The sequence below is a fragment of the Malania oleifera genome, chromosome 8 (genome assembly GCF_029873635.1).
Source record: "Malania oleifera isolate guangnan ecotype guangnan chromosome 8, ASM2987363v1, whole genome shotgun sequence".
Lineage (NCBI taxonomy): Eukaryota > Viridiplantae > Streptophyta > Magnoliopsida > Santalales > Ximeniaceae > Malania > Malania oleifera.
The window spans coordinates 94,973,539-94,986,501 of record NC_080424.1 but is presented as its reverse complement, the minus strand read 5'-3'; the positions used below and the strand labels follow the sequence as shown (position 1 = coordinate 94,986,501).

At 38.5% G+C, this 12,963-nt stretch overlaps 1 protein-coding gene across 1 annotated transcript in view; it reads left to right on the top strand.

Annotated features, from left to right (window-relative positions):
* The first annotated feature begins 636 nt into the window (after nucleotides 1-636).
* Nucleotides 637-12,963, top strand: part of LOC131161554 (uncharacterized) — a 32,484-nt gene continuing 20,157 nt past the window's right edge. Inside the window, exons 1-7 of the mRNA XM_058117388.1 lie at nucleotides 637-830; nucleotides 2,149-2,360; nucleotides 4,531-4,667; nucleotides 4,752-4,862; nucleotides 4,970-5,071; nucleotides 5,262-5,370; nucleotides 5,486-5,686. Coding sequence (XP_057973371.1) covers nucleotides 818-830; nucleotides 2,149-2,360; nucleotides 4,531-4,667; nucleotides 4,752-4,862; nucleotides 4,970-5,071; nucleotides 5,262-5,370; nucleotides 5,486-5,686 — 885 coding nt within the window. The 5' untranslated portion in view covers nucleotides 637-817. The remainder of the gene's footprint in view (nucleotides 831-2,148; nucleotides 2,361-4,530; nucleotides 4,668-4,751; nucleotides 4,863-4,969; nucleotides 5,072-5,261; nucleotides 5,371-5,485; nucleotides 5,687-12,963) is intronic.

Sequence of the window (12,963 nt, the reverse complement as noted above, 5' to 3'; positions counted from 1 at the left end):
TTTCTGGTTCAGTGGTTAGGACTGGGGGAAGAAGAGAATAGTTGGGAAACAGCAGACAACCTTCAGCATGCCATACGGAAGATTGAAGATTTCAGAAATTCGTAGTCAACGACATCTACATCGACATCAGAAGAATGAGAAGGCCGTCTACAACACATCGACGAGGACGTCGATAAATTGAGTGGGGGAGGATGTTAGGGTGTGACAATGTAATGGGGAAAATGGGGGAGTGAGATACTGCTATAATTGTATTCTTCAGGGATTTAGAATGAATATATGAATATCTGTATTATCGCTTGTATGGTGATTCTCTTGTAGATGAATAATACAAGTAGTTCTTTTCATTATGGTGTTCTGTTGCCTTGGATTATGATGTCTCTGATTGTTATAGTCTTATTCGGTATAGAAGAATATATTGCTCATGTGAAATCCTATTGTTCCTTGTTTTCCTTGAGTATTGAGACTCACCTGGTGCTCGTGCTTGCAGGCTTGAACGTGTGAGAGTTGGCTGACTTGTCGAGGGAGAGCTCTCAACGAGTGCCACACGGCCCTTACTTGAGTCCCATTTTGGGGGTCCGTGACACCTTGCTTTTGCAGCTAATATTTTAATTTTGACGCACACCCGACTTCAATCGGAGTGGCGGTAGCCTTAAACCCATCGCACTTAAAGAGTGACAGTGTTAGTTTCACGCAACATGACATAACCGGCCTTGCTGCTCTGCTTTATAAGCGCGATCACCTGCGACTCGTTGCGCGGCCTGAATTCTCAAGACGCAACAATCGCAGGAACCGATACAGTCGAAATTCCTCAGATCGAATGGAGAATACAGGTCAATCTTAGCTTCTTCTATCTTCTAATCTCTTTCTTCTTGTGGCGTCCATGGCGCTTCTGTTCTGATCTACTTGTTCTTTGAGGATCATTTGGTTGCGGAGACACGGTATAAATGAATGAAACGGAGAAGAAATTTGAAGTAAACTTGGAATCATGAATTCGCCAATTCAACTGCAGCCTTTTCTAAAATTGTTAGATTTTTCCATTTTTTCCCTACCGTTCTTGGTAATGAAGCGGTCCGTTCAGTTCCAATTCATGTTTTTTAAGACTTTTGTTCTAGGGTGTAGGGTTTCTTAGTTCGTTGTTCTTAGCGGAGTGTTCAGTCATTGCCTTGTTCTTTTGTTTTGAATTACCTGGGAGGCTGACAGTTGAAGGATTGTTGGATTAGTATTGCATGGTTAGTCAATTGCTCTTCCTGGTTAAAGTTACTGAATATTCAAGCATTTCGGTCATCACATCACTCTTTTTTAAATAATTCTTCCTCGTGCTCCATCGACGCGCTTCAATTACGATTGTCAGATTAGGGTTTTAGGGGATGTGTATGCCTTCAGTGACGTACGATAAACTACGTTTGTTTTCTCCCTTGTTTTCTTGCGGTTGAATTACAGATGGATGAGAGATTTAGTAAATTTTTTTCTAGGTTTTTTCATGAGCTGCTTTTTTTTTTTTTCGTTTAAGGACATCACCTTGTATGACTTAGTATGATTTAGGCGCGGAATCAACTTTTTGTTCGGGTTTTGTGAATTCAATTCCATTATCACTGAATGCTTATTCAGTTGAGGGTGAATCGAGGGATTTACTTGTAATCATGTGCACTTGCAGGTATAAACGCCCAAGAATGACTTGCACATCATTTTTTACTCACTGTCTTAACTTTTTGGTTGTCATGAAAGTGCGATTTTGTGCTGAGTGTGGTGATTTCACCTTCTCTTCCACAGATATTCAGCTTGGGAAATCCCGTATCTTCAAATCTATGTGAATTTTATCTATAAAAGTGGATTGTTGTATATTTGGATTGCTTGTGCATTAATGCTTATGATGTCCTACATTTCATTTTGCTTAAACGTTCCAGGCCCAAGACTCGTCATTACCCATAAGCTGATAAAGTATTTACTTGTTTATATAGAAAATTCTCTCTCTCTCTCTCTCTCTCTCTCTCTCTCTCTCTCTCGTGTGTGTAAAAAAAACCAAATGGATCCTTATAATCTATGATTTTTTTGTGTGTATATTTACTTGTTTTTATTTTGAATTGCTTGAGTGGTATTTTAAAATTATTCTAAAAAGTTTTTATAATGTACCTTTTTTTCACTTGACAGGGACCCCACAGGATGCCATTGTGCCACCAGTTGAAGGTGTTTCTGGAGGAGGGACGGCTTATGGGTGGAATGATGGTGGTTTACACAGTTCAAAACCATTGAAGGGATCAATTGATCCCACAGAAGTTCCTTCTGCAGATTTACTGCATGCATGGTTCATGCCAAGCACGGCAACAGTTGGGCCACAGGAGATGCCTCGGCCTTTGGTGCCTGTGAGTTTTTTCTTTAAATACATTTTAACATTTTTTCCCATGTTAAATGTATGCAGCTGATTTTATTTTGACCAGAATATTTCACTGGAATGAGTTCAATTCCAAGTATTCATATACATGCTTTTGATCATGCATGCATGTGGTTTACTTGTGCAAATATTGTGTCATTTTATTAGTTATGAATTAACATTAACACTCTGATGCTTGCCTGTTCGTGTTGGCTAATTGTGTGGATGCATGAGTTCGTGAAGCCTTTGTTGAAAATTCAATGTGAGAAATTACATATGTAAATGCCACCTAATATACATAGTTGGTTCTCATAGATTTTCAGGCACATTTGTAGACTAATTGGCATGCATGATGTATGGTGTAATTGGGTTCTTCTTTGCATGTGCCTACGAGTTGTGAGAATGCTTTATAGAGTGGTTATGTGCATTACTGGATGCACAATGTTCTTTGAGATGCATGCTTGAAGATCACTTAGTAATTGACTAATTGGAATTTAAAATGAGATTTTATGTGGCAATATAAATCTAGTTTGTCAATCTGATGCTTTTTGTCATTGGTACTTTCCCATTCTTTCCAACTCACCTTTTCAAAACAATTTTGACAGTTTAATGTTGCAAGCTGTTGACAAAATTTTTTAATTTAATGGACAGCTAAAGCTCCATTAAACTGATTATTTGGTTAATATTTATGATTTTTGTTTATTACTGTTCTGGTTTTTTGTACGATATAGCATTTTACGGCAGTCCAAATTTTGGAGGATGTTGTCCTGTGATATAGCATTTCACAGCAGTCCAACTTTGCAGTAAGGGGTTGCTCCCTTGTTTTTCAGAGAATGAGATCAGAAATTTGAATCTTAGGGGTGGTAACTTGACTAGAGTTTAGTTCATGGTCCTTGATCTCAGTCTCTAGATTGCTATGTTATATGCTTGAATCACTTGATGGAGTTCGGATTAAGCTAGGACTCATCCTTCTTGCGAGAGTGGTTGTTACCCATGGTTTGGAAGCTTGTCTATTTAGACCTCACTTGCCATTGGCTTCTTTAGCCACCTATAGGTTGGTTGCCATAAACCGGTTGCCCTTTGAGCCTCTCCAACCTTGAAAGGTGTGAGTGAACTCATTTCTAGTTCGTGAATGAAATTATGGTGGCAAGGAAGAGGTTGATAGCGCCACGTTTAGGCTGGTTGCCATAAACCGGTTGCACTCTGAGCCTCTCCAACCCTGAAAGGTGTGAGTGAACTCATTTCTAGTCCGTGAATGAAATTATGGTGGCAAGGAAGAGGTTGATAGCTTGTTTTCTTGCTTGTTTGCTTTAGAAAAAACTGAAAAACGCATTTTTATGTGACCAGCTTTCTCTTTTCTACATATTTGGAAGGCCATTTTGCATTAAGAGTTATTGTCATTGCTTGAATATTTTTGTATAATTGTTTTGAAACTTTTTGACTTTGTGGACAGGCTGCACTGTCTGGCACTGGTAAATAATCCCTTTCAAAGAATTTTAGAGAAATGTTGATTGGGCACTATTACTTTATTGCCAGAAGTTCTGGCGGAGCCTTAGTAGTTTTTTGTGTGTAATAATTAATTATGAAGCACTCATTGTTTTCAAGGCAGATTTTTGTATTCATGCAAAGAATTTTGTTTGGAAATCTTGACAGTCTAGCCATAGCCACGTCTTTAAGGTTTTCATTTGGTTCATGTATTATTATTTTTTTGTGGATGGGGGAAGTGTTTGATTATTATTTTTGATTTTTTTCCCAAGTTTTAGGAAGCATAATTTGATTTTTGTCTTTTGCATTTTATAGTGGGTAAAGGTGAAATTGTGCACTTTTTTTGATTTCTTTGCAACATGTCAATCAGTATCTCCCGAGGAATAAGTTGTGCTCATTGCATTTGATTATTTTCCATTTTTTGAGTAATGAATGAGGGAACACTCTATTGAGACTACTTCAGAGTTACTGCTTTTGTATATTTTCCCTGCATTTGTTGTTAATGAGGTGATATAGGACATGAAACGATCTTGAGCATAAACCCATGGCAATCACTGGTCAATTTATTAGAGAACTATCTATTTTTTTGTACTCTGGGATGAAAATGAAAGGAATATCATCTGCTGTTTTTCAGCTGCCATAGTGCTCCAGTTTCTGAAATTTGGTTTATTTTGAAGATAACACTTCTGGCAGCTAGAAATGAGAGGGAAAGTGTTCAAATAGCCATGCGTCCTAAAGTTTCTTGGGGCGGTCCTGGTATTGCAGGAGTTGTACAGGTTCATTGTAGTGATTTATGCTCCACTTCTGGTGATAGGTTAGTATCTTGAAAGCACATTGCTCCAGGTTTTGCTTTAGGGTTTATTCTTCAAGTTCATGATGTTGTTGATATTGCGGGCAGGTTGGTCGTTGGACACTCTCTGACTTTGCGACGTGTGGTGCCCATCTTAGGTGTTCCAGATGCTCTTGTGCCTCTTGATCTTCCAACCACTCAAATAAGCCTGCTTACAGGGTACCTGCAGTCTGCATTGTGATTTAATGTCATAATTTTTTTTCCCAAGTGTAAATATTGTCCAAGGAATAATGAACCACTTCTTATGATTTCCTTTCTTGCTGCAGAGAGACAACAGCAATTTGGGTTTCCATAGATGTTCCTACTGCACAGCCTCCTGGCCAATATGAAGGAGAGCTCATCATTGCTGCAATGAAGGCAGATGCAGAGTGATAGTCTATCCTCTTTACTTCAGTTAAATATTAGTTCTGTTTTTGCATATTCTGCTAAAATCCTAATATTTACGATGTTTCTCAACATATTCTTAGTTCAAAATTGTCAAGCTTTTGTTCCTGTCTACATTGCAGCATAAAATTTAGACACAAATTTCTGCATTTTATTCAGTTTAACTCCTCACAGATCACCGGCACAAAACCTTGGGAAAGCTGAGAAGCATCAACTGTACAGGGAACTTAAGAACTGTCTTGACACCATGGAGCCCATTGACGGAAAACCATCGGATGAAGTGGTAGATTTATGATTGTGAAACTATATATCCTTTAAAAAAAAAAAAAAAAAAAAAAAAAATTCTCTATTTGAATTTTAGTTTTTATAAGCTGCTCATATAAGCTTTTGCCTTTTAGGTGGAAAGAGTGAAATCTGCATCTGCATCTTTAAGAAGAGTTCTTCTATCACCTTCATTTTCTGAGTTCTCTGCAGATAATGGGCCTGTTGATTTGATGGATGAAGATGCTATTTCAAATCTCTCAATACGTCTGAAGTTAAGTTTGACAGTTTGGGACTTTGCTCTCCCTGCAACACCGTCACTTCCAGCTGTATTTGGTGTATCCTGCATTTTATTGAAGTTTATATCTGGAAGGATTTTGATTTCTTTCTAAATCTTACCTAAAAGTTTAGTTTTGATACAAGCTGTGGAGGAAAACTGAGTCTTTTAAAACGCAGAAATTATACTCCAGTTTGTTCCCTGGTGTTCTTGTTCTCAACCATGTGTACATTTTTTTAAGAATAAAAAAAAAATTATGGCACTGTTTCAATTGAGTTTTTTTTTTTTGGTGATACATTTTATCCGTGTTGCATGTACCAGTCTGGTCAATAGCAGAAATTACTTTTTATTTGGTCATGCTCTTGTGTTGGATTAAGTACTTGCCTACTTGGCGATTGACTTGTATGGGCTTGAATATATTGGAGTGTTGTGCTTCATTACTACACAATTTATTTGGTTTGTTGCGTCTCTATTGCTGGATCAAGGTGATCCTTTCATTACGCTATTCAAGAGCTTTTACAAAAGCAAATGGTGCTCCATGGGCATCTAGGGCCATGTTTAATTGCTGGATTTTCTGTGTACTAATTCACTAATTTTGAGAGCAGAGTCAAACCTTAAGAATGTCTGCATAAATTATGTATAATATTGGAAAAAGTTGTATCGACTCTAAAATATTAAATAATGTTAAAGCTTGATATACACAACCTAACAGCTTAAGCTTTTAGGTAAAGTGGTGATGTAAAATGGTATGAGAGCTTTAGTTGCTAAGAGGTCCTAGGTTCTACTCATGTTGCCTGTGTTTATTGTGTTGTGGTAAAAATTTATCTTATTCCTTGTAATGAGTGTTATTTATACTTAGTTTATCTCTCCACATGCAACTGGGCTGCATGTGCAGTGGAGTTTTAAAGCTTGTTATACATTGTTGACCCACAACATAACAGGCTTAAGCTTTTAGGTGAAGTGGTGATTAAACAACTAACACATAATATTTTGAAAGAAAACATGTCTGACTTTAATATATAAAGTATTATAATTATATAAAGACAATACTTCTCATAACAATCCCTAAAAAGTTTCAAAATTACATTATAACTCCATCTTTATTTAGTAAAAAATAGTAAACTCTTACACATGTCTATTAAAAGTGTTTTACGGTTTATAATGATAGGAGCACCATTCTATCATGAGGAGGGGAGTAAATTGCTCCATGATTAGAGTGAGGTTTTATCGAGGTTCTGTGGTAGAAGTGTTGAATCAATATTTTGAGATGGACGCATAACCTAATAAGGAGTTTCCCGTAACCAAACTTCTTCTTGTCATGATCATCATTGTCATTGTCATCATCATCATTAATAATTAGGTCTATGTAGTTGTGGCTTTTGGGTGTTCTGGAGAATTTTAAATGTGTGGTTTTTTTCTTTAAAAAGTTCATTAATAGCATTGGAATTTGGGAATGATTACGCTTGAGGAACTTGTGGACCAATACTTGCTTGGGTCACTAAGCACAATGAACAATTTTACCAAAAGAGTGTTGTTATAACTTATGACTAGTTATAGGGTTATTGTTAAGGGCATTGGTGGACTACAAATATTGTTTATGTTGTTTTTTCAAATAGTAACTCAGATAACATACAACTTTGTCAAAGATAACACACTATTAAGATGCCAACTTATTTGTGATGTCAGAGACTATGGACAATGAAAGAAAGTGGGAAGGCAGAATAATGATTTTCTTTGACAGCAGTCAGTTTACCTCCCTCCGTGAGAGAAATTTGTCTTTCCAACTAACCTGATTTCAACCATCACTCAGTTATAAAGGTTGGGGGGGGGGGGTGAGGAGGTGGTGTCTAGTCTATAGTTTGAGGATGTTAGTATTTTTTGCTTGGAAGGTCATAAAGAGTTTTTCAAATGTGATCACTATTTTGCAATTATTTGAGAATTCAGTTTCTAAAAATAAATTTGGGCAGTGTTTAGCTTGTATTAACTTGAGTGAGTCTAGATATGTGGAGTTGTCCTCTTTAGTTGTGTGTGGTACTCTAGAATGGCCGTTGACTTATCTAGGTATGTCTTTGGGTGGAAATCCTAAGTTGGTTGGTTTTTGGAATCTTGTTGTGGAGAAGGTGTCCAAGCGGTTGGGTGGAACCATGGAGTAAGGCTGTTTTACTCTCCTAGGTGGGTGTGTCACCCTCATCCAAGCTTGTCTTTCTGATATTCCTCTCCATTTCTTTTCTATTTTTAGAATTCTTGTGGAGGTTGCTAGAAATATTAAGTGAGAGTAATGAGGGATTTCTTATGCCTAGGGTGGGGGAGTAAAAGGATCATTAGTTGGGAGATTTTTTGTGGGTCCTCAAAGGAGAGGGGATTGGGCCATGGTAGGTTGGCTTCTAAGAACATTGATGTAATGGGTAAATGTTGCAATATGGATGGGATAATTAAGATGCACAACGGAATAGATACAACAAGTAAATGAAATACAACCAGAAATTGATAAACAACAAGAACAACAACAAGATTTATGTGGTTCGGCAAAGCCTACATCTGCGAAAGCAATGGCACAAGAATTTCCCTAAGGAAATCACAAAGTACACAATACGCTTTTCAAATGATCACACACACTGTCAATACACGCCCAGAATGACATATATAAAAGTCCCTTGGAGGTTTCCCTCCAGTTACGCAACCACTCTAATGTTCAAAATTCAAAATGCAAAAAACTGCTCACTACCTAGAACTTCTCGTCGACGAGAACAGTGGATTCGTCGACGAGACCAAGAAGAACACTCGTCAACGAATCTATCCACTCGTCGACGATCCCATTTTTCTGATCTTGGTATCTCAGAAACTCTGAACTTTTGAGCCTCTTGGGATCTTCTCGTCGACGAGCATAGGGTACTCGTCGACGAGTCCTTGCTGTCTCCTCATCGACGAACACAGGGCACTTGTCGACGAGTCCTTGCTGTGCTGCCCCCTAATGTTTTTCTTTCTTCTTTGTTTATGAAACCTAAAGTATAAGAACCACACCACAAACAACAATCTCCACCTTGGCGATTATACGCTCCTTAGGAGAATCTCGAAAAACATGTCTAACTGCTCCACACCTTCAACTTGAATCGCTCGGTTGGGTATGTCTCCTTTCTATCAATTGGAGATGTGGGGTAAGTCTAAGCAATGCTTGAACTTCTCAGAAGTAACAGATTTCGTCAGAATATCCGCTGCATTTTCAGATGTGTGAACTTTTTCCAACACAAGTTCACCCAAAACAATCAATTCCCGAACCCTGTGGAATCTCACATCAATGTGCTTGGTTCTAACATGGTATATCTGATTTTTCGCCAAGTAAATGACACTTTGACTATCACAATGCAGCACCACTCCATCTTACTGTAATCCCAGCTCTCTGACTAAACCAGTAAGCCATAAAGCTTCCTTTGCAGCTTGGGTAACTGCCATATATTCTGCCTCAGTCATGGATAATGCTAGAGACTGTACCATGGATCTCCAACATACTGGTCCTCCTACAAGGGTAAACACATATCCCGTTGTAGACCTTCTGTCATCCATATCTCCAGTATAATCAGCATCAACAAACCCCATAACTGAATGACAACCCTATTGCTTGCCGAACATAATGCCATATCTAGATGTACCCCGTAAGTATCTAAGTATCCATTTAACGGCTTCCCAATGCTGCCTTCCTGGATTAGAGAGAAACTTATTAACCATGCTTACCGCATGAGCCAAATTTGGCCTCGTACATACCATGGCATACATTAAACTCCCCATAGCACTAGCATAGGGTGCCTTTGACATGTCCTGGATTTCCTTATCCGTACTTGGGCAATCTGCAGTAGACAACTTGAAATGATTCACTAGAGGTGTACACACACCGGTCTTGCATCAGCCATGCTAAACCTTTCCAACACCTTCTGTACATAACCGCCCTGAGATAGCCATAATCTTCCTGCAGTTCTATCACGGCGAATCTCCATCCTAATTATTTTCTTGGCTGAGCCAAAATCCTTTATGTCAAATTCCTTATACAACAGGTCTTTTAACTGATTCACCTCAGTTAAATCTTTTGCAGCTATCAACATGTCGTCGACGTACAATAACAAGAAAATAAGAGAACCATCCTCAAGTTTGTTCACATATACGTAACAGTCATACTCGCATCTCTTGTAGCCAATCTTGATCATGTAAGAATCAAACCGTTTATACCATTGCCTTAGAGACTGTTTTAGCTTATAAAGAGATTTTTTCAACCTGCAAACAAAATTTTCTTTTCCCGGTTCAATGAATCCCTCTAGCTGTACCATGTAGATTAGTTCCTCCAAGTCACCATGAAGAAATGCCGTCTTCACGTCCACTTGTTCCAAATGAAGATCATAATGGACTACCAACCCCAACACATTTCTGATAGAAGTATGTCGGACCACTGGAGAAAAGATCTCATCATAATATATTCCCTTCTTCTGTGAGTATCCTTTTGCCACCAACCGTGCCTTGAATTTCTCTCCTTCCTTTTATGAAATTGCTTCCTTCTTCCTATATACCCATTTGCTACTTATTGGTCTCTTCCCCATCCTGAAAGCTCCACAAAATTCCAAGTTTGGTTCTTATGTAGTGATTCTATCTCCTTAATCATTGCACCCATCCACCTATCTTTCTCTTGGCTGTGCACTGCCTCTTGAAATGTAGTTGGATCGTTGCAACTAGTAAGGAAAACATAAGATACTAATTCTTCAAATCCATACCTTGGTGGAGGTTTGGTAGTGCGTCTGGATCTCTGTATAGGAATATCGTCGAGTTGCTGGTTTCTCGAGTTGGAGCTCCCTGCAACCATAGCACCATGATCATTTCCATTGCCTTGAGCTTCCAACTCCACTTGCACAACATGTTCATCACTGCCCCAGCTTTCTGGCTCCTGTTTCTGTTCATCACACTCTTAAGTACGCTTCACCATAGCCTTCTCATCAAAGACTACATCCCTGCTGATCACCGCTTTGTTTGCGATTGAGTCCCATAGCTTGTACCCCTTTACACCCTCTAGATATCCCAAAAAAATGCAACGATGAGATTTTGGGTCAAGCTTAGACCTCTCCTTACTAGATACGTGAATATAGGCTGGACACCTGAATACCTTCAATTCAAAGTAGTCTACTACATTTTCCATTCAAACCTCTTCTGCCACTCTACCCTCTAGTGTCGCCCTTGGTGATCGGTTTATCAGAAAACAAGCCATACTGCCTCGGCCCAGAAGTTCTTTGGTAGCCCTGCATTTAATCTGAGACACCGAGCCCTTTTAGAAAGAGTCTGGTTCATCCGTTCTGCCACGACGTTTTGCCGAGGTGTCCGACAAATTGTAAAATGTCTCTTGATGTCCTGCTTCGCACAAAAATCCATAAATCGAGAATCAGCATACTCGGTCCCATTGTCCAACCTCAAGTTTTTGATTCTCCTTCTTGTCAGGTTTTCCATTTCAGCCTTCCAAATCTTAAACTTGGTAAACGTATATGATTTTTGATGCATGAAGTAAACCTTGATCTTCCGTGAGTAATCATGAATGAAACTCACATAATACACATGTCCACCCTTTGATGCAACTCTAACTGGACCCCAAACCTCTGAATGCACATAATCAAGAATACCTTTTGTCTTGTGTATAGCTGATCTTAACCTTGCCTTGTTTTGTTTTCAAAGAACACAAATCTTGCAAATTTCCAGTTGACATGATTTCAAGCCCTTCATCAATTTCCTCGTGTAATTCTTTCATGCCGTGTTACTCCATATGCCCAAAGCGCATATGCCACAAGACGGTCTCATTTGATTCAGCATCTATGGCTGCAGCTCCACCTACAACGGTAGTTCCCTGCAATGTGTAGATATTCCCATCCAATTTCTGCCCTTTCATTACAGTCAGATTACCTTCCCATACCGTCAGAACTCCACCTTCGGACTTGTAATTAAAGTCATTACAATCCAAAATTCCAAGTGATATCAAGCTCTTCCTCAACTCTAGTATATGTCTTACATTACATAATGCTTTTACAACACCATCAAACAATTTTATCTTTTACATTTCTTATGGCAATGATTTTGCAAGAAGCATCATTACCCATAAGAACTGATCCAGAATTTACTAACCTGTAAGTGCTGAACCACTACTTATTAGGAGTCATGTGATAAGAACATGCCGAGTCAAGTATCCAAGAGTCCATTAGATTTTCCGATCCCGTTGAAACTGATAGAACATCACCATCACTACACGCTGAACCTCCTTCTTGAACAACATTCACAGATTTTGAAGTACCCTCATATTTCTCAGAATTTTCCTTCTTCGAATCTGGATACTCCGGTTTCACATGCCCCTTTTTACCACATTTATAACACCTGATTTCTTTCTTCTTCTTGAATTGATTTTGGGATTTCTGACTTGATCCATATTTGGATTTTCCCTTGCCTCGCTTGTTATTACCCTTTACCACAAGTCTTTCTCCTTCATCACATATTTTCAAACTTTGATGAAAATTTAGCAAAGAACTTGTTACCTCTTCAAGATCAAGAGTTTCTTTTCCCCACGTAAGAGTGGTCACAAGATTTTCATGGGTATGAGTCGAGGGCAAAGAGTTTAACAACATTAAAGCTTTGTCATCCGCATCAAACTCAACATCAACTCTCATCAAATCACTAATAATTTGATTGAAAGCATTAATATGTTGATCTAAGTTTGATCTTTCAACCATCTTAAGCCAATACAAATGTTGCTTAAGAAAAAAGTTTATTATTAAGAGATTTGGACATGTACCGACTCTCTTACTTTCGCCATATAGTTGCTGGAGAATCCTCCTCCATCACCCGATAGAGTACTTCGTCGGCCAAACATAAGTGTATTGTAGAAGCGGCCTTTGCTTGCAAATCTCCTCATGTTGCCTCATCCATTCCATCCGGTTGAACACCAAGTAATGCCTTTCCCATTCCTTGTCGTACAAGAATGTCTTTCACTCTCCTCTATCATAAACCAAAGTTCCTGGTTCCATCAAATTTGACGATGTCAAATCTTGTAGAAGAAGATCCTGATGCCATCACAACAATCACTCTGATACCAATTTATTACAATGTGGATGGGATAATTAAGATGCACTGCAGAATAGATACAACAAGTGAATGAAACACAACCAAAAAATGATAAACAACAAGAACAATAACAAGATTTACGTGGTTCGGCAAAACCTACATCCACGGAAGCAATGACACAAGAATTTCACTGAGAAAATCACAAAGTATACAATACACTTCTCAAATGATCACACACACTGTCAATACACGCCCAAAATGACA